The 27,618-nt window shown below is 50.7% G+C and overlaps 1 protein-coding gene across 2 annotated transcripts in view; it reads right to left on the bottom strand.

Moving 5' to 3' along the window:
* FGD1 (FYVE, RhoGEF and PH domain containing 1) overlaps positions 1–27,618 on the bottom strand; it is a 126,494-nt gene that overhangs the window by 37,176 nt on the left and 61,700 nt on the right. The window contains exon 1 of one of the 2 annotated variants that reach the window (XM_038747833.1): positions 13,979–14,048. The exons of the other annotated variant lie outside the window; for it this stretch is intronic. Coding sequence (XP_038603761.1) covers positions 13,979–14,006 — 28 coding nt within the window. The 5' untranslated portion in view covers positions 14,007–14,048. Of the gene's footprint in view, positions 1–13,978; positions 14,049–27,618 lie in introns of those variants that run through there. 2 annotated transcript variants of the gene reach the window in all.

A 27,618-nucleotide genomic window follows, 5' to 3' on the forward strand; every position in this document is an offset into this window, starting at 1 on the left:
GGGCCCCATTTCCCGAGTCGATCTCAGGGCACGATCCTGGCTCTCGGCCACTCAACCAACAGTCTCAGCCTGGCACCTCTACCATCTGACACCAACTGGCCCAGTCTGAAATGGCCTGGGCCCCGAGACTGGCCAGCTGGGTGTAATCCGAGGCCACCTCGGCTTCCCGCCCTCTGTTCCGAACCCTAGCAGCAAAGCCCTGGGCCTTCTCCGCCTGCCGTCATCTCCCACCTTTCAGGATCTCCAGGAGCAGAACACGCTTCGCTGGGCAGCAGCGGGCGTTGGTATATGGCTGAAATCCGTCCACTTGGTGAAGGGGCATACACAGTTGCCAGACCCCGCTGCTCGGCTCCCTGTGCAGAACCGTGGGACTGGGGTGGAAGGGAAAGCCTGGCTTGGCAGAAACAGCCAGGGAGGGTTAATCATTCTTCCTGGCCCTCGGCCGGGGTCTCGTGTTAACTCCCCAAGTGCTGGAAACAGTGACGTCTGGCTACCTCCAATAATAATAATTACTATTACTGTATGCTTACTACGTGCCAGACTCTGTACTAAGCACTGGGATAGTCTTTTAGACTGCCTTTTAGTCTGTGAGTCTTTTAGACTCTAAAAACACAGTCTTTTAGACTGTGAGCCCACTATTGGGTAGGGACTGTCTTTATATGTTGCCAACTTGTACTTCCCAAGCGCTTAGTACAGTGCTCTGCACACAGTAAGCGCTCAATAAATATGATTGATGATGATGATGATGATAGATATATCAGGTAGGACACAGTCCCTGTCCCATGTGGGGCTCACAGTCTCAATCCCCATTTTACAGATGAAGTAACTGAGGCCCAGAGAAGGAAGTGACTTACCCAAGGTCACACAGCAGACAAGAAGCGGAGCCAGGATTAGAACCCATGACCTTCTGATTCCCAGGCCCGTGCTCTATCCACTATGCCATGCTGCTTCTCTATTGGATTCGAGATTGTATGTCACCTCTTGAGACCATGCTCACCCCTGACTCAAGAATCCCTCACTCCGCCTCTCAAGTCAAGACGGCGCCAAACCAACCCTCCTCAACGAGCGAAACCTCAACATATTGAGGAGAAGTGTACGTTCCTTGCGGTGGGCAGAGAACACACTAAACCAAAGATGTTTATGAATGTTTACTGTGTGCTGAGCATTATACTAGGAGAGCGCAATATGGAATTAGTAGACGTGTTCCCTGCTTACATGGAGCTCACCAGTCTAGAGGCTTACAGCATCAGAAGGGCTTGGTTCATGGGGGGAGTCTAGAACAAGTAGTGAAGCATGGCAGACAACTTCCTTTGAGTCTAGAGGGCATGAGCTATGATCCTTTGACCCAATGTCTTATTTGCTTGCGTCAAAGCAAACAACCAAGGATGACAACTTTGGTGTCATCCTCGACTCTGCTCTCTCGTTCACCTCTCACATCCAATCCGTCACCAAAACCTGCCGGTCTCACCTCCGCAACATCGCCAAGATCCGCCCTTTCCTCTCCATCCAACCTGCTACCCTGCTGGTTCAATCTCTCATCCTATTCCGACTGGATTGCTGCATCAGCCTCCTCTCTGATCTCCCATCCTCCTGTCTCTCCCCACTTCAATCCATACTTCACGCCGCTGCCTGGATCATCTTTGTGCAGAAACGCTCTGGGCATGCTACTCCCCTCCTCAAAAATCTCCAGTGGCTACCAATCAACTTTCGCATCAGGCAAAAACTCCTCACTCCCGGCTTCAAGGCTCTTCATCACCTCGCCCCCTCCTATCTCACCTCAATTCTCTCCTTCTACAGCCCAGCCCACACCCTCCACTGCTAACCTCCTCACTGTGCCTCGTTCTCACCCGTCCCGCCGTCAACCCCCAGCCCACGTCCTCCCCCTGGCCCGGAATGCCCTCCCTCCTCACAGCTGCCAAGCTAGCTCTCTTCCTCCCTTCAAAGCCCTACTGAGAGCTCACCTCCTCCAGGAGGCCTTCCCACACTGAGCCCCCTCCTTCCTCTCTCCCTCCTCCCCCTTCCCATCCCCCCACCTTACCTCCTTCCCCTCCCCACAGCACCTGTATATATGTTTGTACAGATTTATTACTCTATTTATTTTACTTGTACATATTTATTCTATTTATTTTATTTTGTTAATATGTTTTGTTTTGTTGTCTGTCTCCCCCTTCTAGACTGTGCGCCCGCTGTTGGGTAGGGACCATCTCTTTATGTTGCCAACTTGTACTTCTCAAGCGCTTAGCACAGTGCTCTGCACACAGTAAGTGCTCAATAAATATGATTGAATGAATGAATTTCCTTATTACTCCTTAAATGCTATCCCCCGGGCCTGGAATGCCCTCCCTCTGCCCATCCGCCAAGCTAGCTCTCTTCCTCCCTTCAAGGCCCTGCTGAGAGCTCACCTCCTCCAGGAGGCCTTCCCAGACTGAGCCCCTTCTTTCCTCTCCCCCTCGTCCCCCTCTCCATCCCCCCGTCTTACCTCCTTCCCTTCCCCACAGCACCTGTATATATGTATATATGGTTGTACATATTTATTACTCTATTTATTTATTTATTTATTTATTTTACTTGTACATTTCTATCCTACTTATTTTATTTTGTTGGTATGTTTGGTTCAGTTCTCTGTCTCCCCCTTTTAGACTGTGAGCCCACTGTTGGGTAGGGACTGTCTCTATGTGATGCCAATTTGTACTTCCCAAGCGCTTAGTACAGTGCTCTGCACATAGTAAGCGCTCAATAAATACGATTGATTGATTGATTGATTGAAATGCTTCCTGTATGCCAAGCACCACGTTAGGCGCTGGGGAAGATACAATATTTTCACAGACCATCCCACATGGGTTCACAATGTAAGAGGAAGGGCTCAATAAATACCACTGAACGAATGAATACGAGGAAGGGCTTTCATGAATAGGATGCAGGGATTGGGTCTACCAACTCTTTCGTATTATACTTTCCCGAGCATTCAGTACCGTGCTAAGCATTCAAATACCGCTGCTTGATTGAGAGTGGGTATCTTATACCCATTTTATAGACAAGAAAACCGAGGCACAGAGAGACTAAGTGACTCATCCGAGGCCACCCAGCAGGTCCATGACAGAGACAGATCTGACAGGTCCATGACGGAGCCGGTTCTCTTTCCACCGGACCACCCTGCCTCTCCTGAAAAGGCAAACCCTATGGGAAGTGAAAGCGGGATGACTTCTGCTAATCTTCGTGGTGGTCAGAGGCTGCCCGTTCCCTTTCCTACCCTTCTCTCAAATATGGAAACTTCTGGGAGAGGTAAGAGGGCAAGTCTATTGGGTGTGGAGGACGGGCTCTGCGTCTGCGAGTGCCCGGCGCCTGCCTTTTCCCAGCCCTTCTTGGCAAGGGGCGGTGCTGCGGGGCTCCCTTCAGATGGGCTCCCACAGTCCCGGGGCAGGCAGCCCCGAGAAGCTGACGACTCCCACTACCCCGGGCACATCAAAGCATCCTCCTTTTAGACTGTGAGCCCACTGTTGGGTAGGGACTGTCTCTATATGTTGCCAACTTGTACTTCCCAAGCACTTAGTACAGTGCTCTGCACACAGTAAGCGCTCAATAAATACTATTGATTGATTGATTGATTGATCCTCCTCCCAGATGGCAGCCTGGGACGGGTGCAATCCGGGAGTGTTCGTGCCGGGCAGATTTCTGCCCAGGAGATGCTGAGCCAGCGGAGAAGTTGTTCCTGCGAGGGGCATTTACCACACACCCTCGCCCCAGGCAGGCCCAAATGGACAGCTCTGGCTTACGGGTGCTGAGCTCAGCCTCTGTGGAACAAGGGGTCTCCATCCACTGCCTGCTAGGCTCACAGACACCCTGATTTGGGCCCGGCCCCCGCTGGAAACCCTGCCCCTGCCCTGCCGTAGGAGTGGAGTCATCCCTGCTCCGCTCTGCTCTCCCCCTCCTCCTGTCTCCTCTCCCAGGTGCCACCTTGAGTGAGGCGCGGCCCCAGGACTGCTCAACGATAAGACCCGGCCAACGTCAGGGAAGCGGGCGGGCGGGTGGCAGGCAGCTTAGTCAGCAGGATGCTAAAGAAGGAGCCAGGCTAAGATTAGACACTCTTTCTCTCTCTCACACACACTCACACAAAGAGCTGAAGGGACTGCAGCAAAAGTAGACAGCGCAAGCCACGCACCTGCAGCTCTGAAGCGTGCTGCCTGCCCTGATTTGGTTGGTCTAGAAGGGGAAGTGGGATCATTGCTTTGCTGGAAGTCTTCGGACCCGGGGAGCATCCAAGGTGAGACCGAGCCCTCTGGGCCGCCGCCATCATCATCATCCTCTTGCTCAGTATTTAGTGAGTGCTTCCAGTGCTCGGGGCACTTCACTAGGCGCTCGAGAGCACATAAGGAGAACCTGATCACACGGTCCCTGCCCTTCACTGAAGAGCTTACAGTCTACCCAGGGCTGGATACCAGGGATACCGGGCAAGGAGAACTACCAGCCGGCTCCTCATTCATTCATTCAATCATATTTATTGAGCGCTTACTGTGTGCAGAGCACTGTACTAAGCGCTTGGGAAGTACAAGTTGGCAACATATAGAGACGGTCCCTACCCAACAGCGGGCTCCTCCTGCTCCACCAGAGTGTTTCCGTGATGACAATAATAAGAACGGTACTTGTTGAGCACTTACTATGTGCCAAGCACTCTTCTAAACACTGGCGTAGATACAAGTTACTCAGGTTGGACATAGTCCCTGTCCCACATGGGCTCACACTCTTAATCCCTATTCTACAGATGAAACAACAGTGACCTGCCCAAGGTCACACAGCAGACACGTGGCGGAGCTGTCCTCTGACGCCCAGGCCTGTGCTCTATCTACTAGGCCACACAGGGGGGACTGTAGTGGCAGCCCCCATCCTGGCCATAGGAGCTTTACCCTCCTTCAGCATCTTGGGCTTCTTCTGCTAGCCCTGGGGAGCCAGAAGGAGGAGAAGGATGAAAAAGGAAGTATTTGGGGACTTGAGAGCAGGGAGGAAGTTTTTCCCTAGATCCAGAGTCCACAAGGTTTAGGGTTACTGCTCTGACAAAGGCCAAAAAAAGGGGACCCAGCTCTCCAGAAACAATATGAAGGCTGAATCATATTGAAGCTGAAGGCAGCTTAAAGCAGTGGCCGCTACCTGCTAATCTCAACACCCCGGCCGAGGCAGGACATTGAAAGCCGAGGGGAAGGGGGTGCTGAGGGAGGGGACCCAGGGCTTCACCTCCCTTCTCAGCCTTTCCCGGCCCTTTTAGAGAGAGCGGCTCAACGGGTTCAGGGAGTCGAGTGGCGAGAGGGAATAGCATGAAACACCCAAATCCCTCCCACCCCTCCCTAACGCCACCTGAAGCTCTTGCAAATACCAGCTGCAACTGCCACACATTTAAGATGAGAACCAAGAGCCAGTCCCTTGCCCTCACTGGGACTCAGTTTCTCACTCTGTAAAATGGGGGTGAAAAGCTCATGGCTATTGAGGTATAGAGTTGTTTATGGCTTATTTCGAGACCCTTATTTCTCTTTTTCTTCATCCTGTTTTCCGCCGTTCCTTTCACACAGCTTGTGAGTTAGCATCACCCCCAGACGGTGAGCAAGACAGAAAAGGTAAGGGGACAACTCACCCTCGTCTATTTTGCTCTTGGTCAGTAGCTTTGGGAAATAATTTGGTACAGAAAGGGAAAGAGATGCTTGGCTAGTTTGATTTTGCGGGAGATTTCATCTATCCGTTCCCATCCCTGTTCCCCATTGGTAGGGATAAATAAAAATTGGCTGGACCACTAAGAAATGCTTGTACAGATCTGCCACATGCGTGGCTCAGTGGAAAGAGCCCAGGCTTTGGCGTTGGAGTCAGAGGTCATGGGTTCAAACCCCGGCTCTGCCAATTGTCAGCTGGGTGACTTTGGGCAAGTCACTTCACTTCTCTGGGCCTCAGTGACCTCATCTGTAAAATGGGGATTAAGACTGTAAGCCCCCAATGGGACAACCTGATCACCTGGTAACCTCCACAGCGCTTAGAACAGTGCTTTGCACATAGTAAGTGCTTAATAAATGCCATCATCATCGTCATCTGCTGATGAGAGGTACCCCAAGAACAGGAATAAAACTGATCACCCTTCTAACCTCTAACTCCGGAGTTTACTTCTTGAGGAACGGATGTACGAACTGATTCTACATAAGCTGAAGCACAATGTCAGAAATCTGAGCGGGTGAGAATTACACAGCTGAATTTCTTTCTCTACCAAAGCACATAATCCTTGAGGACCCCATCACCTAACCTGGGTTACATTACACTGTGCATTCAACACCTGCTTACCCACCAGAAAGGGCTGAGAACCCAGAAGTGTGGCTGCAGAAATTCACAAAGGCAGCTCCTCCTTCCTTGTGGGCAGGGAACATATCTTCCAAATCTGGGATACTGTCGTCTTCCAAGCACTTAATGCAGTGTTCTGCACATAGTAAGCGCTCAATAAATGCCACCGATTGACCGATTCCTGGATCAAACTGTTCTCCCTCGTTTGCCGAAGCAGGTTTCTCTTCTCCCAAACTACAGGAAACCGACCTCCTCCATGAAGCTTTCTTTAATTAACCTCTTCACTCATTCACACCAGCTTCCCTGAGCACTTCTGTCGACCTTTACTGTCTACGTCTATTTGTTTCTATTTGTAGTCTGCTGTATCTTTTTTCGTTCCGGTCCTCTGTCATCGGTTCGGTACGATCATGTATTTGTTTGGAGAGCTCTAGCTCCGGTAAACGGTAAGCTCTTGAAGGGCAGGGAGCACAAAGTTATATACTTCTTCGGTAATTCCCGAGGAACCGCTGAGTCCACACGGAGTCGCCGTATACTGACTCTCCAAGTGTTCCTCTAGAAGAGGGAAGGGAACGACGCAAATGACGGCCCCTGAAACTTCCTGAGCCCCCGGGGATGCAACGGACAACAGGCAGGCCTCAGAACGGTCCCCCTGGCTCCCAGGGTCACACCCTCTAACATCTTCCCCTTGAGGCCTGCTGCTGCCGCCGCCGCCATCCCAGAGCATCTGCTCTCCCACTGGCTATTTTTCAGGCTGATTCAGACTCCGTCAATCCCAGCGGAAGACTAAAATAGCTCCGGGAACTGGCGACCGGAAAGGAGCCATCAGTGGGCTGATGGCTGACAGATCAAGGCAGAGCCTCTTTATTCTCCAGGGAAGGTTCAGCCTACCCCCAGAAAATCCAGCATCCTCTCGCCTCACCATCGGCACTTAAACGGCCCCAAAGTGGGGCAGCGGAGGGGCTGGGGGAGACACAAGATGCAATCCCCGGGAGTCCCATTCCCCTCTGCCAGGAGGAAAATTGTTTCAAAATATCCGTCACGCTCTGCTCTCTCTCCCCTTCCCCAAATATCCCCGTGAGTCCCTTTGCAGGGGCAGCAACTTGCCCAGCTTTGGGTTAGCAGCCTGTGGGAAATAAACCCTATTTGTGGCTCCTGACTTCTTCATAAAACCAAAGGGCCTTCAACAAGTCCTCTAAGTCATCTGTCTGCCCACTCTCAGGGCTGCAACAGTGTCCTGGAGCTCCAGGCAGAGTTCAGCATTTTTTTCCAGTGGTATTTAATAATAATGGCATTTATTAAGCGCTTACACTGTTCTAAGCAACTGAGAGTGGAGATGCCGGTATTTGTTCAGAGCTATGTGCCAGGCACTATACTAAAAGCTGAGGTAGACACAAGCTTATCAGATTGGAAACAGTCCATGTCCCACAAGGGGCTCACGCTCTTAATCCCCATTTTACAGATGAGGTAACTAAGGCCCAGAGAAGTTAAGTGACCAGCCCAAGGTCGTAGAGCATACAAGTGGCAGAGCCCGGATTAGAGCCCAGGTCCTTCTGATCCTTGGCCTGTGCTGTATCCACCAGGCCACGCTGCTTCTCAGCTATCAAACTACCCCACTCTGGTTTGGAATGAAATGGATTGGAAGGATGGAAGGATGGAATCTCCTCAAAAATCTCCAGTGGTTACCAATCAATCTGCGCATCAGGCAGAAACTCCTCACCCTGGGCTTCAAGGCTGTCCTCCACCTCACCCCCTCCTACCTCATCTCCCTTCTCTCCTTCTCCAGCCCAGCCCGCACCCTCTGCTCCTCTGCCGCTAATCTCCTCACCATACCTCGTTCTCGCCTGTCCCACCGTCGACCCCCGGCCCACGACATCCCCCGGGCCTGGAATGCCCTCCCTTTGCCCATCCGCCAAGCTAGCTCTCTTCCTCCCTTCAAGGCCCTACTGAGAGCTCACCTCCTCCAGGAGGCCTTTCCACACTCAGCCCCTTCCTTCCTCTCCCCCTCTTCCCCCTCTCCATCCCCCCCATCTTACCTCCTTCCCTTCCCCACAGCACCTGTATATATGTATATATGTTTGTACATATTTATTACTCTATGTATTTATCTTACTTGTACATATCTATTCTATTTATTTTGTATGTTTGGTTTTGTTCTCTGTCTCCCCCTTCTAGACTGTGAGCCCGCTGCTGGGTAGGGACTGCCTCTATGTGTTGCCGACTTGTACTTCCCAAGCGCTTAGTACAGTGCTCTGCACACAGTAAGCGCTCAATAAATACGACTGATTGATTGACTGACTGATGGAAAGAAACAGGCAGAGCTGAAGAAGGACTTAGCCCAAGACCCTACTTTGGGTCAACGGCAGAGCCGGATGGACCGCCGAGATGGGGTCATTCAACAGGGATGTGCTCAGCTGAGAATCTGGAATAACGAGGCACACCTGGAAATCCTCCCCCAAGCACCACCTGGCTCCGTCAGAGTCAGGTCCCCATCCTAGATGGCTCGGCGGCCTATCCTGGGCTTCAGCGGGACCAAGTTCAGGCAAGCACCATGCAATGCATCACTAGGCCCAGCTCCCAGTTTGGGGGCTCCCTCCCTCCAAACCAGGCTCCGCATGGATTTGAGCGGCGTCCCGAAGAGGCCCGTCAAACAGAGACCTCTTTCGGACTTACTTCTGGAGAACAAGTGAACTCCAAGAGGGTCGATCAATCACTCAGTGGTTTTTACTGAACGCTTACCGTCTGCAGAACACTGTACTAAGCGCTTGAGAGCCTACAGAGTTAGTAGGCACATTCCTGGCCCACAAGGAGCTTACAGTCTAGAGGGACGGACATATATTAGTGTAAATATTTATATTCATTCATTCAATCGTATTTATTGAGTGCTTACTGTGCACAGAGCACTGTACTAAGCGCTTGGGAAGTACAAGTTGACAACATATAGAGACGGTCCTTACCCAACAACGGGCTCACAGTCTAGAAGGGGGAGACAGACAACAAAAAACATGTGGACAGGTGTCAAGTCGTCAGAACAAATAGAATTAAAGCTAAATGAACATCATTAACAAAATAAAAAGAATAGTAAATTCATATTACATATATATATATATATATATATATATATATATATATATATAAAACCTCTTCACCTCAGGGCTCCCCAGGACACCCACAGCTCAGAATGAGGCCTCCACAACTGCCCCAAGGCCCTGTGAGTCTAGGGATACCTGAAAACTCCCTCAGTCTCCTCAGGACTCAAAGGAGTCAGAAGGACCTGAGTTCTAATCCCAGCTCTGCCACTTGTCTGCTGTGGGTGACCTTGGGCAAGTCACTTCTCTGGGCCCCAGTACCTCAGACGCAAAATGGGGCTCAAGACTGTGAGCCCCATGTGGGATATGGACTGTGTCCAACCTGATTCACTTGGATCTACCCCAGCGCTTAGTACAACGTCTGGCACACAGAATGCCCTAGGCCCTACTGAGAGCTCACCTCCTCCAGGAGGCCTTCACAGACTGAGCCCCCTCCTTCCTCTCCCCCTCCACCCCCTCCCTATCCCCCCCCACCTTACCTCCTTCCCTTCCCCACAGCACCTGTACATATGTACATATGTTTGTACGTATTTATTACTCTATTTTATGTGTACATATTTATTCTAATTATTTTATTTTGTTCTCTGTCTCTCCCTTCTAGACTGTGAGCCCACTGTTGGGTAGGGACTGTCTCTAGATGTTGCCAACTTGTACTTCCCAACTGCTGAGTACAGTGCTCTGCACACAGTAAGCGCTCAATAAATATGATTGATTGATTGAATGAATGAATGCACTTAAAGATAATTAAAAAGCAAAAGGCTTACAGGTGCTAGTAGGTTTGCTAACAGGAGGTGTGGGTGATGCCAATTCTTCAGCATCTCCCCCCCAGCACCTGGGAAGCCTGTGCCAAACAATTTCCAGTGATTCCCCACCAGGTCACAAAACCTATTTCATCCAGGTCGGTGGATGACGGTCGGCTTAACCCAACATCTGTCCGGTTCAGCCCCCAGGTTCCCTGGGCCGGACCCAGGGGTACAAAAGTGGTTTCTTCTTCATTAACGTTAGGACCTTTGGGTGTCCCCACCAGTAGCCCGCTCCTCTAAACTGGAATGTTCTCATGGCTGAGCCGATTGCCGCCAGGTATCCAGTTCTCCCTCATTGCCAGCCTTTTCTCTCCTCCTCTGCCCCACGCTGGTGCCCAATTGTGGTGTGCAAGGACCAGAACAACAAATGTCAAGAACAAAGCGGCCACTTAGAAGCAAAGATAAGCAAGGTTGATTCAGGTGAGGGCGAGATGGCCAAGTTCTGTTGGCTGGACGGCTTACGAGAAGAAAAAGAAAGGTAATCGGCTAGTCATCGGAGCAGGGAAAAGGGAAATACGTGACGGCCACTGGGTCGACGAGCCTGCGGCATATTCCTATCTGATCAGGGTCCTGCCTTGGCCTGTGGCATATGCCCCACCTCCAAGCACTAGCCCGGAAGGTGCTCCAGACCAGCTTGCCAACACAGGGCGTGTTGGATAGGGCTCGTGGGAAGCAGACGGGGTTTCAGGACGGTCAGTCTCTCATGCAGCATTGCTGACACTTAGAGACCCAAAGGTAAGTCCTTGGAAGGGGCCCACCTCCCTACAGTCCCCCCAGGCTGCCAACGTGATGATACCAGGTTTGCTTAACAAATGTCATCATCATCATCATCATCTGTCTATCTGGGCTTTTTGGAGACCGCCCCCTCTCCCCAACTAATTCATTCAGCCCTATGCCCCTCTATCCCGGCCATTATAAACAGGAGTCGTTGCTCCTTCAACAGAATTGCAATTCCCCCCTCAAGTTGGAAAAGGAGAGGTAAAAACACTCTCTTCCCCATTTCAGGCACATGTAGGAAAACAAGTTTTTCATGCCCTTCCAGCCCAGGATGGGTCTACCGGGCATTCACTTCTCTCCCTCTCGTTTTCCCTTCCCAGTCCTTTAAAATTTTCCCTTAGTGGGTGGGAAGGAACAGTCTCCGGCTAGGAATCTCTCAGGCTATAAACGGAAAGCATTAAAACAACCAAAAAAAAAAAAGAAAAAGAAAAAGAAAAGGATTTCCTAGCCAATAGTCTTTCTCCTGATCCTTTGGCAAATTCAATATCCCGCTTGGACCGCAGCAGTTTTCCCACCTTCCCCGCTACTGGTTGAGCAGAACAGTTCATGAGGGACAGAGGTGCAGTCTCCTGGGCCTTTTCGGCGACCTTTGCCCGTCTGGTGCCCGGAACCTTAGGATCACAGAGGGCATCCCATCAGTGTGGCTATCAGAGAAGCAGCGTGGCTTAACAGAAAGAGCATGGGCTTGGGAGTCAGAGGTCACGGGTTCTAATCCTGGCCCTGCCACTGATCAGCTGTGTGACTTTGGGCAAGTTACCTAACTTCTCTGTGCCTGTTACCTCATCTGTAAAATGGGGATTAAGACTGGGAGACCCATGTGGGACAACCTGATTAGCTCAGCGCTTAGAACAGGGCACATAGTAAGCGCTTAATAAAGGCCACCATTATTAACCCAAAACCCAACCACTCCTGGGAGATTCCCCGAGACGTCTCCATGCTGGTGGCTCAGAAATAATAATAATAATTACGGTATCTGTTAAGCGCTTGCTATGTGCCGAGCACTGTTCTAAGCACTGGGGTAGACACAAGGTAATGAGGTTGTCCCATGTGGGGCTCACAGTCCTCATCCCCATTTGACAGACGACGTAACTGAGGCCCAGAGAAATGAAGTGGCTTGCCCAAAGTCAAACAGCTGACAAGTGGCAGAGCTGGGATTAGAACTCACGACCTCTGACTCCCAAGCCCGGGCTCAGTGTACTTCTGTGGATGGAGGAAAGCCCTTTGGGCTTTATTAAGCACTCTAATTTTTTTAAACTAAGTACATGAACCAGAATGTTTTTTTTGATAAGTCACGGGCAACCGAACCTTTAGACCTGACAACCCGCTTCCCCATCGGAGGCCTTGACCCGGAGGAAAGGGAAGAGCGTGGGGGCTCCCCTCCTCCGGAGGTCATCTTCTCATCCCCGTTCTAGACCCCCGCCTGCTCCCTCCTGTTGCAACACTGTCCCTGGGGGTGGACACTCGGCAGCGAAAGACTCCCTGATTCATTGGCCCTCGGATGGGGAGGCTCTCCAAGAACCAGTGCCAGAATCAGGCATGAAAGAGGCTACCAGGCTCCCAGGCTCCGACCAAAAGCTGGGCAACCCCCAGGCTGGGCTTTCTCCATCAGGGTGGTCTTCCTGCATCCTGATGAAGGCTCGACTCACTGGCTGGTCCACCTGCTCCCCTTGGGGCTGCGGACCGGCCGGAGGGATGACCTGGTCACTCCCACCTGGCAGAATGGTCCACACGTCGGTTCTGCTGGTATCTCTTCCTCCCTCCACTCACAGCTTAAGGGGGAGAGGCTTAAGCTGCCCCCTGCACCCCCTCGACGCCCAAATACGGCCCCCTCGCTTTGGAGGGGTTCCCCACCTCTCCGGCTTATCGCATCCCTCCCGTCCCACCCCGGGGCTGCCCACGGCCAGAGACGGGAGGCCTCACGACCGACCGCCAAAGCGGCCCTGTGCCCAAGCTGTGTGGGGAGGGAGAAAACGAGGTCAGTTGACACCCCTCTTGGCTCCCTTGGAGCCCCCCACCCGAAAGGATGCCGGCGGCTGCGAACGCCGGGTTGGCCCCTGCACAATGGAGTTTACTTCCCAAGCGCTTAGTCCAGTGCTCTGCACACAGTATGCGTTCAATAAATACGACCGATTTATTCAATTGTATTTATCGGGCGCTTACTGTGTGCAGAGCACTGGACTAAGCGCTTGGGAAGTCCAAGTTGGCAACATAGAGAACAGCATGGATCAGTGGAAAGAGCCCGGGCTTTGGAGTCAGAGTCAGGGGTTTGAATCCCGGCCCCGCCACATTGGAGAAGCAGTGTGGCTCAGTGGAAAGAGCCCGGGCTTTGGAGTCAGAGGTCAGGGGGTTCGAATCCCGGCCCCGCCACATTGGAGAAGCAGTGTGGCTCAGTGGAAAGAGCCCGGGCTTTGGAGTCAGAGTTCATGGGTTCAAATCCCAGCTCCACCAAATTGTCAGCTGTGTGACTCTGGGCAAGTCACAACTTCTCTATGCCTCAGTTACCTCATCTGTAAAATGGGGATTAAGCCGGTGAGGCCCCCAGTGGGACAACGTGATCACCCTGTAACCTCCCCAGCGCTTAGAAGAGTGCTTTGCACATAGTAAGCGCTTAATAAATGCCATCATTATTATCATTATGCCTGCTGTGTGACCTTGGGCAAGTCACAACTTCTCTGTGCCTCGGTGACTTCACCTGGAAAACGGGGATTAAGACTGTGAGCCCCCCGTGGGACAACCTGATCACTCTGTATCCCCCCCAGCGCTTAGGGCAGTGCTTTGCACATAGTAAGCGCTTAACAAAAGGCAACATTATTATAGAGAGCCGGTCCCTACCCAACAGCGGGCTCAGGGTGTAGAATGAATGGAGAGCCGATAATGAGCCCGCAGAGGCCTCCTCCTCCCTCCCTCTCTCCCTCCTCCCTGCCCGACTTGCGGCCGGCCGGGCCCCCCACTGCCCCCACCGCCCCCCGATCCCGGGGGTCTCCCCGGAACGGGGAATCTTACCCCAAGTGCCGTTCTTGTCCATGTACATTTGGGATCCAGCTGCGGCTCCAATCCCTCTCCCCGCCCGCCCCCCCGGAGGGGGTGGGGGTCTCGGGTTGGGGGGGTCCTCAGGCGGTGTCCCCGGGCCCCCCGCCCCCCGGTGAGGGCATCTCAAACGGGGCCAGCGCCTCGGCCCCGGAGGGCGGACCCCCGAGGCCCGGGACCCCCCCGAGGCCCGGGACCCCCGAGGCCACCGCCGAAACCCCCAGCCACGGCCCGGGGGGCGGGATCGGGATCGGCCCCGCCGGGGAGCCGGCAGGGGGAGGGGGAGGAGGAGGGGCGGGAGGAGGAGCGGGAGGGGGAGCGGGAGGAGCGGGAGGGGGAGGAGCGGGAGGGAGGAGGGGGAGGAGGGGGGAGAAGAAGAAGGAGGAGGAGAAGGAGGAGGAGGAAGAGGAAGAAGAGGAGGAGGAAGGAAGAGGAAGAAGGAGGAAGGAGAGGAGGAAGGAGAAGGAAGAAGAGGAGGAAGGAGGAGGAGGAGGGAGAGGAAGAAGAGGAGGAGGAAGAAGGAGGAAAAAGGAAGAAAAAGGAAGAGGAAGGAGGAGGAGAAAGGAGGAGGAAGAAGGAGGAGGAAGAAAAAGGAGGAAAAAGGGAGAGGAAGAAGGAGGGAAAAGGAGGAGGAAGAAGGGGGAGGAGGAGGAGGAGCGGGAGGGGGAGCGGGAGGAGCGGGAGGGGGAGGAGCGGGAGGAGGGGGGAGAAGAAGGAGGAGGAGGAGAAGGAGGAGGAGGAAGAAGAAGAAGAGGAGGAGGAAGGAAGAGGAAGAAGGAGGAAGAAGAAGAGGAAGGAGAAGGAAGAAGAGGAGGAAGAAGGAGGAAAAAGGAAGAGGAAGGAGGAGGAGAAAGGAGGAGGAAGAAGGAGAGGAAGAATAGGAGGAAGAAGGAGGAGGAAGAAAAAGGAGGAAAAAGGAAGAGGAAGAAGGAGGAAAAAGGAGGAGGAAGAAGAAGGAGGAAGGAGGAGGAAGGAGAACAAGAGGAGGAAGGAGGAGGGGGGAGAGGAAGAAGAGGAGGAAGAAGGAGGAGGAAAAAGGAAGAGGAAGAAGGAGGAAGAAGGAGGAGGAGAAAGAAGAGGAAGAGGAAGAAGAGGAGGAAGAAGGAGGAGGAGGAAGAAGGAGGAGGGAGGAGGAGAAAGAAGGAGGAGGAGGGAGGAGGAGGAAGACGAAGAGGAAGGAGACGAAGAGGAGGAAGAGGAGGAGGGGGCTCAGCAGTCCCCCATCCCCGGGGCAGACGGCCCAGCCCCGCTGGCGGTGTGGGGCTGCACGCTCAGGTTCGCGCCGTCCCCAATTGGAGCCGCTGCCGCTGCCGCTCCCGCGCCCGCCCGTCCGTCCGATGGCGTCTCCATGGCAACGCCCGGAGCCCCAGCCCAGCTCCGCTTCTCCGGGGCCAGCGGCAGCCAGGCGCCCCCCCCCCCCCCCCCGAAGCAGCGGGGGGCTCGGGGGGCTCGGGGGGGCCCCCAGCACCGGGGTTCTCATTCGTTCCAGAGGACCGATGGAGGAGCGCGGACCGACGATGGAGCGCGGACCGATGGAGCGCGGACCGATGGAGCGCGGACCGCGTGCGCAGCGCTGGGCTGAGTTACGCTTCTTGGGAAGGGCAAGTCGCGGCTCAGTGGGAAGATTCACGGGCTTGGGAGTCCGAGGTCATGGGTTCGAATCCCGCCTCCGCCAACTGTCGGCTGGGTGACTTTGGGCGAGTCACTTCACTGCTCTGGGCCTCAGTTCCCTCCTCTGTCAAATGGGGATCAAGACTGTGAGCCCCCCGTGGGACAACTTGGTCACCTTGTAACCTCCCCGGCGTTTGGAACAGTGTTTTGCACAGAGTGAGCGTTTAATAAATGCCATCATCATCATCGTCACAGGCTTTGGAGTCAGAGGTCATGGGTTCTAATTCATTCATTCATTCAATCGTATTTATCGAGCACTGACTGTGTGCACAGCACTGGACTAAGCGCTTGGGAAGGACAAGCCGTGGCTCAGTGGAAAGATCACAGGATTTGGAGTCAGAGGTCGTGGGTTCTCATTCATTCATTCATATTTATTGAGCACTGACTGTGTGCAGAGCACTGGACTAAGCACTTGGGAAGGACAAGTCATGGCTCAGTGGAAAGATCACGGGCTTTGGAGTCAGAGGTCGTGGGTTCTCATTCATTCATTCAATCATATTTATTGCTCTGCCACATGTCTGCTGTGTGACTTTGGGCAAGTCACTTCACTTCTCTGGGCCTCAGTTACCTCATCTGTAAAATGGGGATTAAGATGGTGAGCCCCACGTGGGACAACCTTATCACCTTGTGACCTTCCCAGTGCTTTGCACATAGTAAGCGCTTAATAAATGCCATCGTTATTATTATTACAAGTCGGCAACATATAGAGACGGTCCCTACCCAACAAGGGGCTCACAGTCTCACGTGGCTCAAGGGAAAGAGCACGGGCTGGGGAACCAGAGATCATGGGTTCTAATCCTAGCTTCGCCATTTGTCAGCTGTGTGCCCTTGGGCAAGTCACTTCACTCCTCTGGGCCTCTGTTCCCTCATCTGGAAAATGGGGATGAAGACTGGGAACCCCACGTGGGACAACCTGATTACCTTGTATCTACCCCAGCAGCTTAGAACAGTGCTTGGCACATAGTAAGCACTTAACAAATACCAACATTATTATTATTCAATCGTATTTACTGAGCGCTTACTAAGCGCTTGGGAAGTACAAGTCATTAACATATAGAGATGGTCCCTATCCAACAACGGGCTCCCAGTCTAGAAGGGGGAGACGGACAACAAAACAAAACATGTAGACAAGGTGTCAAAATCGTCAGAACAAATAGAATTAGAGCTATATGCACATTATTAACAAAATAGAATAGTAAATATGTACATGTAAAATAAATAGAGTAATAAATCTGTACAAATACATACAAGTGCTGTGGGCTCCACCACCTATCAGCTGCGGGACTTTGGGTCAGTCGCGTCACTTCCCTGGGCCTCAGTTCCCTCATCTGGAAAATGGGGATGAAGGCTGTGAGCTCCACATGAGACAACCTGATTACCTTGTATCTACCCCAGCACTTGGAACGGTGCCAGGCACCTAGTAAGCGCTTGATAATAATGATGGCATTTATTAAGCACTTACTGTGTGCAAAGCACTGTCAGCGGTTACAGGGTGATCAGGCTGTCCCACGGGGGGCTCACGGTCTTCATCCTCATTTTACAGATGAGGGAACTGAGGCCCAGAGAAGTTAAGTGACTTGCCCAAAGTCACACGGCTGACAAGTGGCGGGGCCGGAATTTGAACTCACAACCTCCGAGTCCAAAGCCCGGGCTCTTTCCACTGAGCCACACTGCTTACAAATACTATTTGTATAGTATTTGTAGCCCCAGCCCCATCGGGAGAATTAGGATGGCAACGCCTTTTTAAGGCTGCCCAGACCCTGGTCCTCTACTCCCTAATGGCCCTCGGCCAGCGGGCAAGGTGGGAGGCAGGGGTGATGAATGATGCCCTGGGGCGAGGGCTCCCCTGCAGCACCCCACTCCGCGGGCCCGGCCCCCTCCTCCCTTCCGGGGCTCCCCCAAAGACCAACGGCCCGCCATACTGAGCTGGCTGCTGGCATCGCGGCTGGCAGCTGGCATCGTGGCTGCCTGCTCAACTGCCAGCCAAGTGTTCTGCTCCACAGGGCCATTGTCACCCATCTGCCCTCTAGATTGTAAGCTCATTGAGGCCAGGGAACAGGTCTACCGACTCTTTTGTAGTGTAGTCTCCCAAGTGCTTAGTACAGTGCTCTGCACACAGTAAGCGCTCAACAAATACCATCGATTAATAATGATGCCATTTGTTACGCGCCTACCACCTCTCTTCTCTCCTTCTACTGCCCAGCCCGCACCCTCCGCTCCTCCACCACTAATCTCCTCACTGTACCTCGCTCTCGCCTGTCCCGCCATCGACCCCCGGCCCACGTCATCCCCCGGGCCTGGAATGCCCTCCCTCTGCCCATCCGCCAAGCTAGCTCTCTTCCTCCCTTCAAGGCCCTGCTGAGAGCTCACCTCCTCCAGGAGGCCTTCCCAGATTGAGCCCCTTCTTTCCTCTCCCCCTCGTCCCCCTCTCCATCCCCCCGCCTTACCGCCTTCCCCTCCCCACAGCACCTGTATATATGTATATATGGTTGTACATATTTATTACTCTATTTATTTATTTATTTATTTTACTTGTACATTTCTATCCTACTTATTTTATTTTGTTGGTATGTTTGGTTCTGTTCTCTGTCTCCCCCTTTTAGACTGTGAGCCCACTATCGGGTAGGGACTGTCTCTATGTGATGCCAATTTGTACTTTCCAAGCGCTTAGTACAGTGCTCTGCACATAGTAAGCGCTCAATAAATACGATTGATTGATTGATTGATACCACGTGCAAAGCACTATTCTAAGTGCTGGGGAGGCCACCAGGTGACCAGGTTGTCCCACGGGGGGCTCACAGTCTTAATCCCCATTTTACAGATGAGGGAACTGAGGCACAGAGAAGTTGAGTGACTTGCCCACAGTCACACAGCTGACAAGTGGCGGAACTGGGATTTGAACCCATGGCCTCTGACTCCCAAGCCTGTGCTCTTTCCACTGAGCCACGCTGCTTCTCTGATTGATTGGCCAGTGCGGGTGCCAGGGGAGGGGGACATCAAGGGGAAGCAGGGGGCTGTGGCAGGTGACTGCGGGGAAAGCACCGAGCCCATGGAGGGGGCTGAGGGCAGTTCAAGGGCAGTTCCAGTCCAAGGCGGCCGGGGAGGAGGAATCCCAATGAGGGGACCGGACCCCCGGGGGGCTGGACTCTGCGGGGACCACCTTCTTAAAATCACGCCCCCCTTCCGCATCACTACCTAGAAATGGAAGAATTCTCCTGGCTTCCCTTGCTCAGGCTGCCAGCATCAACTGGGGTGGGGCGAACCCCCGTAATTCCCTCTCCTGGAGCTCTGCAAACCAAAAAAGCTCCATATCATGTGACTCAAATAAGCAGCTTTCCCACTAGGTAAAAATTCCCCCTCGCCTCGGCCCAAAGGCTCATCCTTGAGCTTGAATTTTCCTTTAATAATAATAATGATGGTATTTATTAATCAATCAATCAATCGTATTTATTGAGCGCTATGTGCAGAGCACTGTACTAAGCGCTTGGGAAGTACAAATTGGCAACATATAGAGACAGTCCCTACCCAACAGTGGGTTCACAGTCTAAAAGTCCATTAAGCGCTTACTATGTGCAAAGCACTGTTCTGGGGAGGTTACAAGGTGATCAGGCTGTCCCACGGGGGGCTCACAGTTTTAATCCCCATTTTCCAGATGAGGTAACTGAGGTGCAGAGAAGTGAATTGTCACACAGCTGACAAATGGCCGAGCCGGGGTTTGAACCCATGACCTCTGACTCCAAAGCCCGGGCTCTTTCCACTGAGCCACGCTGCTTCCCTCCCCAGGTTCGTACCCTTCCTCTTTGGCCTTCAGGCCCCCGCAAAAACCCTGCCGGAAACGGGTTCCTCTGCCAGACAGGACGACGGAGGAGGCGTAGAGAGCAGTGGCGGGGGGGGAAGGTGAAGGTGATACCATTTGAGAGCTGGGGAATCGGACGTAATGGAGAGGGATCCCACCTGGCAGGAAAACTACTCGGCAAGGCCGATCAGACAGACATTTCAGAAGCTTTTTATTTCCTCTTTTCTTCTCTCCAGAGTCTCATTTCCTTTCTCCTTCTAATTCCCTCAATTGTTCTTGTTTAAGACAAAATCATGTAAAACGTTTCTCTAATTTTGCAGCCCACGTAACGGCTTTAAAAACTCTCTCCCATACAGCCTGCACCCTTTATTTGGGCTGAAAATTGAGACACGAAACAGATCCCAGCTAGAACACTGACTCTAATGCCTTGGCGAAAGTTAGAGGGAAACAAAAGAAAAGTGTTGTAGGGTTGAAGGAAAGGGCTGTTCCTCCTCCTCCTCCTCCTCCGTATCCTAGTACTTTAAACTCTCGGAAGAAGCAATCCATTTATGGTACCATGATTCTTGGGACTGCCCTTGCAGTTCACGGAGAGCCCCAGCGGAGCCTGGGCACAAGAAGTCTCGCAAACCAGGCCTCAGAAAGCAGCAAGAGCTAGTCAGTTTCTAATTTAAAATAATAATGATGGTGCTTGTTAAGTAATTACTGTATATGCATGTCTGTACAGATGTATTACTCTATTTTACTTGTACAGTCCATATTTTCTATTCTATTTATTTTGTTAATGCTGTGCATCTAGCTTTATTTCTATTTATTCTGATGACTTGACGTCTGTCCACATGTTTTGTTTTGTTGCTTGTCTCCCCCTTCTAGACTGTGAGCCCGTTGTTGGGTAGGGTCTGTCTCTATATGTTGCCAACTTGTACTTCCCAAGCGCTTAGTACAGTGCTCTGCATACAGTAAGCACTCAATAAATACGACAATGAATGAATGAACTACCTACTAAGCGCTGGGGTAGATACAAGATAATCTGGTTGGACACAGTCCCTGTCCCACATGGAGCTCCCAGTCGAAATTGGACAGTTGGGCTGGGGACACTGCACCTTCGCTTCAGCCATCCAGGTGGAACTGGCAGTTGATAGCAGCTGTCATGGCTCAACTGCCCGACTCCGGGCAGCCCTCCCTAAGCTAGTGCTGCTTGAACAGTGACAATGGAGGCTGGTGGGAGGAGGAAGCCAATATCCAACAAAAGAAAACCTGTAGACAGGTGTCAAAACCATCAGAACAAATACTATTATGGGAGGGGGAAATGGGGCCTGTTATGGATGACCTGGCCACTTCCTTTATGAAGAAAACTGACACCATCAGATGTGAGTTCTCTAAAATCTCCCCTGTCCCTCCTCAGTCCCTCACCCCTCTGGTCCCCTCTTCAACTCTTCCATCCTTCCCAGCAACATCTCTAGAGGAGATCGCCTGCCTTCTCTCAATATCAGCCCACTGCTGGGTAGGGACTGTCTCTCTATGTTGCCAACTTGTACTTCCCAAGCACTTAGTACAAGTAAGCGCCCAATAAATATGATTGAATGAATGAATGAATTCCCCTGGGCCCTCTGTCCTTTTTTCTTTTCACCTCTCTCTGCACCCCTCTCTACCACTTTCCTCCCCCCAAACACATCTACTTTTTGGCCCTAAACCCATCTCACCTAAGGTGGGCAGAATCCTTACTCTATGAGGTTTGGGATTTTAAAGATTACCTTCCTTGGTTAGTGTCTCAAATCAATCAATAGGATTGATTAAGGGCTTACAGTGTGCAGAGCCCTGTACTAAGCACTTGGGAGAGTACAATTCAGTCCCTGCCCACAGGGAGCTTACAGTCTATAAGGGGGGAGGACAGCCATTAACGTAGATAATCAAGAAGAGAGCTCTCTTCCACCTCCACAGTCCATAGTGTCTCAGTGGAACGGACACGGGCTTGGGAGTCAGAGGTCGTGGGTTCTAATTCCACCTCTGCCACTTGTCAGCTGTGTGACTTTGGGCATTCATTCATTCATTCAATCGTATTTATTGAGTGCTTACTGTGAGCAGAGTACTGTACTAAGCGCTTGGGAAGTACAATTTGGCAACATATAGAGACGGTCCCTACCCAACAGTGGGCTCACAGTCTAGAAGGGGGAGACAGAGAACAAAACAAAACATATCAACAGAATAAAATAAATAGAATAAATACGTACAAGTAAAATAAATAAATAGAGTAATAGTGGGCAAGTCACTTGACTTCTCTGTGCCTCAGTTACCTCATCTGTAAAAATGGGGATTAAGACAGTGAGCCCCACGTGGGACAACCTGATTACCTTGTATCTCCCCCAGCGCTTAGAACAGTGCATGGTACATCGTAAGCGCTTAACAAATACCATCATTATATTATTATATTCTTAGCCTCAATAGTCTCTCTCCATTGTCATGTGACCTCAACCCCAGAATGCCCTGCTAGCGGTGGCAGTGACTCTACAGGATGACCCTCGATGGTCTCTCCAGGAATAGGTCCGGGAGACAAGGAGAGAAAAGGCAGAGTTTTTTCAAAAAGAACACAGACTCAAGTGAGACCCTCACATGCATCCAAAGTCCCTCTGATCAGAGTGGCAAGGGGAGTGAGGACTCCTGGGTCCTAGCTCCAACAACTCTAGGAGCCCCAAGGTCACACGTCTGCTCCCACTATCACATCACCCCTCTATGACTTTCCTTTCCCCATACGTAAAATGAAGACAAGGTTCACTGCCTGTTCGATTTGCGTTGGGGATTTCAGAGAGGTGGAAAATGATCACCCGTTTGAGACACTGTAGCCACCCCTGTCTCCTTGCCATGCTCTTCGTCAGATCCACTCCTTGTTTCTTTTTGGATCATTGGAAGTCATGGAAGAAGGTGGGGGTGGGGAGGAGAGAAAAAAATTCCATGTTCTCCGCTATTAAATTTCTCCCTCGCCTTCCTGTCCCCGCTCCCCAGACCTCTTCCCTTCCCCGCTCTTAAATATCCTCCTTATTTCCCCCTCCTCCCCTGCAAGCCCGTCAGCTCCTTTTCTCCTCCTACCAGGGACTGGCTGCAATTGGAGGGGAGGGCTTGACTGATTATAACTGCCTGCTGTCTGCCTCCTCTTTCCGTCCTGTAATTTATTAAAAGTCAGCTGCGGAGATGTCCAGGTCACAGCCATATAATCATGTGTGCATCCTGTCCCCCGCCTCCCACCGTCCACCCACCCCCCACACCTCCTCCCATCTTCTCCGGTCCCGAAAGCACAGCAGAGAACAGCTGGATTTTCTATCGGCTGCTCTCGTGCCGTCCATCCCGGCTGGGAGAAGAGAGACCTCCCGCTGCTCAGAGGAACAGGGAGCGTCCTTCTGCCTTTCAGCCGCACAGACCATACGGTTACCGAGAGGGGAGGGAGGGGTCCGGGTTCTCAAGCCCACGCAGTCTTGTAGGAACAGAGGCTGGTCCACCTAAAGCCTTTTCTGGGAAGGAGACCATCAGTCCACTCTTGTTTAGGCCTGCCTCAGAACAAGCACCGACTCCAAGGTTATCCCTTCTCAAGGTAGAGAGCCCATCTTGAGGGTTGCTGGGGGGGGGGGGGGGAGGAGAGGGAGAGATCAGGGACCAGGGTGGGTAACAGAAAAAATCCTGGAAGCCTAACAGGTTCCTCCTCAAGAGTCAGGTGACCTTAATTTCCCCTCTTTGTCCAGTCCCCAACATTTTTCTCCAATCTGGAAAAGCAACATTTCCACGATATATAGTACAAAAGATAATTTCCCCCTAGGTACTATGTCCGCAGTGCATCAGGAAGAAAATTTGTTGGCTTAACTTTCATTTGGCAACCTGCATCTGCCCATCGGCCCAGCCGTCATCCGAATATTTATTAGGTTTCTAAATGCCCAAGGCTCGAAATCTACCCTTTTTACTCTCGGTGAAGAGTGGAAAAAATTAAGCTTCACCACCAAGCCTTGGGACAATCGGCAAACACTGAAGAGAGGCAGAAATATTGGAAAGGATATCACACACACACACATCCAACAGAGATAGAGAGCATCTGACAGTGGTAATTTTCTTTGCTTTGTGAGCCAAGCCAACATTTACAGAGTGCTGCACATGCATGCACAGGATTGCATATGAAATGAAGTACAGAAATTTACCTTTTAAAGAGTTTACCCTCTAAAATTGTCCTCTGGAAATCTGATGTGGACAGATGTGTAAAAGGGCACAAAAACCCAGAAGATGATAGACTCAAGTCTGTAAGTATTTAAATTATGTAGTGACATTCATTTATTCATTCATCCATCGGCCAATATTTATTAACTAACTTACTACTGTGGGTCACTGTATTAAGAGCACTGGGAAAGTACACAGACCCTGTTCTTAGGAAGCCCACAGTCTAATGAGTCATGTCCATGTCTGTCTCCCCCAGTAAAATGGAAGCTCCTTGAGGGCAGTGGTCATGCCTATCAATTGTATTGTACTCTCCCAGGTGCTTAGCATGGTGCTCTGCACAAAGAAGGGGCTCAAATACCACTTATTGATTGATTCATTTTGAAGAAAGAGTTAGGTGATGGGTGAGGAAGAAAAATAGTCAGATTATGGTCACATCGGGTAAAGGAAGGGAATTTTCAAAAACTTGAGAAAGCACTTGGTGAAACTAGGTGCGAGGGAGCATTTCAAAGTACCCAAAGACAAGGATTAAGGAATGGGAAAACTAAATGAAAGAAGTAGCAAGGAGATTTGGCATGGGTGAAACAGAAGTTGGAGAACAATGATAACATTGGTGGCGCTTGTTAAGTGCTTTCTATGGGTCAAGCATGGGTAGATATAATCAGATCAGGCAGTCTGTATCACACACAGAGCTCACCGTAAAAAGGGGAAGAAAAAAATTGGTATTTGATCCATAGTTTTCAGATGAAGAAACAGGCACAGAGAAGTTAAGTGACTTGTCCCGGGTCATACAACAGGTAAGTGATAGAGTCAAGAGTGGATAAATCAAGTGTTTACTTTTAGCAGAGCACTGTACCGAGTGCTTGGGGCAGCACCATACACTATCTCTACCCTCAAGGAGCATACAGTCTAACAGTTCTCCTGACTTTCAGACCTGGATTCTTCCCGCTAAGAAAGCCTGCTTTTCTTGGAGCAGACTGGAATTGCAGAGAAGTCTAGGGTGACCTGCCAGGGCAGGGGGGTTATAGACAGACAGTACGGAATTTAGGGAAGAGGGGGGCGGATTCTAAAGGGAGACAGCTAATAGTAACACACAGAATTAATTGCAAGAAGGTAATGATATAGGCAGGGAAGACAATGAAGACAAAATTGCAGGGCTGTGGGGTGAAAAAAGGGCAGACGAGAGTAACAGTTGGAAGAGGAGGAGGCAGAGACAGTGATGAGGCAAAGACAGGTCTTGGATTTCTTCATGGAAAATTGGGGAAGAGAATCATCCGGTCACTAGAAGCTTGGGTAGCTGGAAAGTTCTGGAGTTCTGTTTTCTGATTATTATTGCTATTACTACTGGTCGAGGCCTACTTTGGGCATAACTTTCAAAGAGACGCTTGGGAATGTACCTCACAAAATACAAACTGAAGACAGCGCCTTCCACAAGGAGTTTACAATCTAGGGGCCGGGGGGAGGAGGCCAGGGACAGACAACACAAAAATAATTTCTCAACATCAAAACTAACCCTAACCCTTCCCTGTCCAGTCTCCAGTGTAGAAACAGCAAAGTCCTCTACTGTCTAAATATTTACAAAGGCTGCTCCATGCTTCTCCTCTCCCACCCAGGGGGAGTCAGTCTCAGGTTTAGATTGCTGAGGAGTGGCAAATTGGAGCTGGATAGTGTTTGTGGGGAGAAGTCAATGGAATAACAATATTTTAACTGTTGTATGGCATTTATCAGGGCAAGTTCACATCAATTATTTTTTGGGGTTCCACACTATCCCCACGACAGAGGGGCAGAGTAACAGTATTATGTCCATTTTGTACTCTTCCAAGCATTTAGTTCAATGGTCTGCACACTCTCCCATAAGAGTGTTCCTTGAGGCAGAGACTGAGTCTTTCATTTCATCTGTATATTCCCCAAACACCTAGTTTAGTGCTCTGGGCACAGAAACCCTCAACAAATATTATTATTGCTACTGATAACCCTTTCTAGACAAAATTGATAAATATTCCATAGGAGGTCTACGATTGCCCTGAGATACTTTATTACTTCTAATGATGATAATAGCATTTAGGCACTTATTTGCCCAGCACCGTGCTGAGCAGTGCGGTAATGCGCTACTGATTAAACACAGACAGTATCTCACATGGGACTCGCAGCTTAAGGGACAGGGAGAGCAGGTATTTATTCCCTATTTTACAAATGAGGAAATTGAGGCCTCGAGAAGTTAAGTGACCTGCCCAAGGTCACACAACAGGCAAGTGGCAGAGACAGGATTAGAGTCCAGAATTGAAAACTTAGCAGTTTTAGCACCTTGCTGAGTACCCAGACACTTCCTTTTTCCTGAGCTATTTAAAGCATTCACTAGTCATTAATGATCTCTCATGGGTCTCCTCCCTATTTTACAGTTAGATCCACTGAGAAATTAAATGATGCACTAAGTCACTGAGAGAGGTAGGAACATAATCATCCAGTGATCTTTAAACAAAACAGATCATAACACAAGCCAAAAACCCAGCAACCCACCCAGGCAGCATTTACGAAAGCCTGCCCAAGACAGAAAATGACCGGTGATTTTTTTTTCTACCTAGCCACATGAACTGGTGCCTGTTTTCCAGCATTTTCCCTGGATGCTGTTTGGACAGTCAAGACTGGAATTCATTTCTGACCTTTCAAAGATTTGGTTTTGTTTAAGCACCTTTCCCTGGGTCACTGAAACCCCAGAGAGGATATTAATTAATCAAATCACATAAAAAAAAAATGCTCTCCCTGGGAGCATTAGGTAGAGATGGCTTAAATCCTAGGCCCTATTTAAAATTCTTCCGTTAGCTCTTCTTACTTTTTTTTACTGGGGCTCAGACACAGAATCATGGGATAGAAGATGCCTCGAGAATTCACATAGTCCAGCCCGTCCCCAGGCATGAGAAAAATTAAACCATCCGGGAGACACCGTTGTCTATTATAAAAGACTTCCAGGGGGGCAGACTTCACAACCTTCCTTGGTAGTACATTCCAATGATTAAACAGTGATAAAACACCAGACACGGAGCTACTCAAGGAGACTGTTAAAGTCTCCACCTCCAGAGAGCTTAAGAACACATCCTCTGGGTAGTTCCAATTTTCACCCTGATAGTCAGAAAGCTCTCACATCCAACATAATCTCTCCTGCTTAATTGAAGCCTCTTTCCTCCTGTCAAGTCCTCCGTGGACAAGAACAACAACTGGTCAGCCTCTTCCTTCTAAAAATCCATTATATGCGTGAAGACAGTGACTACGTCATCTCCCAGTCTCCTCTGCTTCAGCTTAAAAAGTATCTTCACTAAAATTGCCCCAATAGCTTTCCCACTGCTTTACCGTTTCACAGCACATAGAGCTTCCAAATTTTAAGACATCTGTTCGCTCAGCTGATCCTTTCCCATTAGACCAGGATATGAAATAGAGGATTTTTTAACAGGATAACAGGGGCCTTGTTTTAGTAAACCGTGGGAAGATTAGCTATGCGCGTCCAGAGCAAAAACAAAATAAAAGCAAACAAATTTTTTTTTAAAAAAGAAAAGAAAAATATGACTGGAAAAATCTAAAGATCCCCCAGGTCAAATGTGAGGATCTTCCTCCAACTAAGGGATGTTTCTTCTCCCAACAAGAGAAAAAGAAGTCAGCTGGTCTGAGCACTGAATAAAGGCTTCAGGATTCTCCTCCTCCCACGGGCACCCGAGTGCCCATCCCTTTCCTGGTGTTAGCTTCCATTGCCCAGGAGGGCAACGGATAAGAATCCGTGCAGAAAGGTCCACTAGATGCAAAGCTCATTATGGACAGAGAATGTGTCTGCTAATTCTGTTGTACTGTACTCTCCCAAGCACTTAGTACACCTAGTATGAGCCCAATAAATACAATTGATTGATTGAGAACTGGGAAATATAGAGGGGTAGGAAAGTCAATTTGGAAAGGCCGGTAGCTGTTCTTTTTCTTC

This window comes from Tachyglossus aculeatus, chromosome 6, assembly GCF_015852505.1.
Source record: "Tachyglossus aculeatus isolate mTacAcu1 chromosome 6, mTacAcu1.pri, whole genome shotgun sequence".
NCBI classification, from domain to species: Eukaryota; Metazoa; Chordata; class Mammalia; order Monotremata; family Tachyglossidae; genus Tachyglossus; species Tachyglossus aculeatus.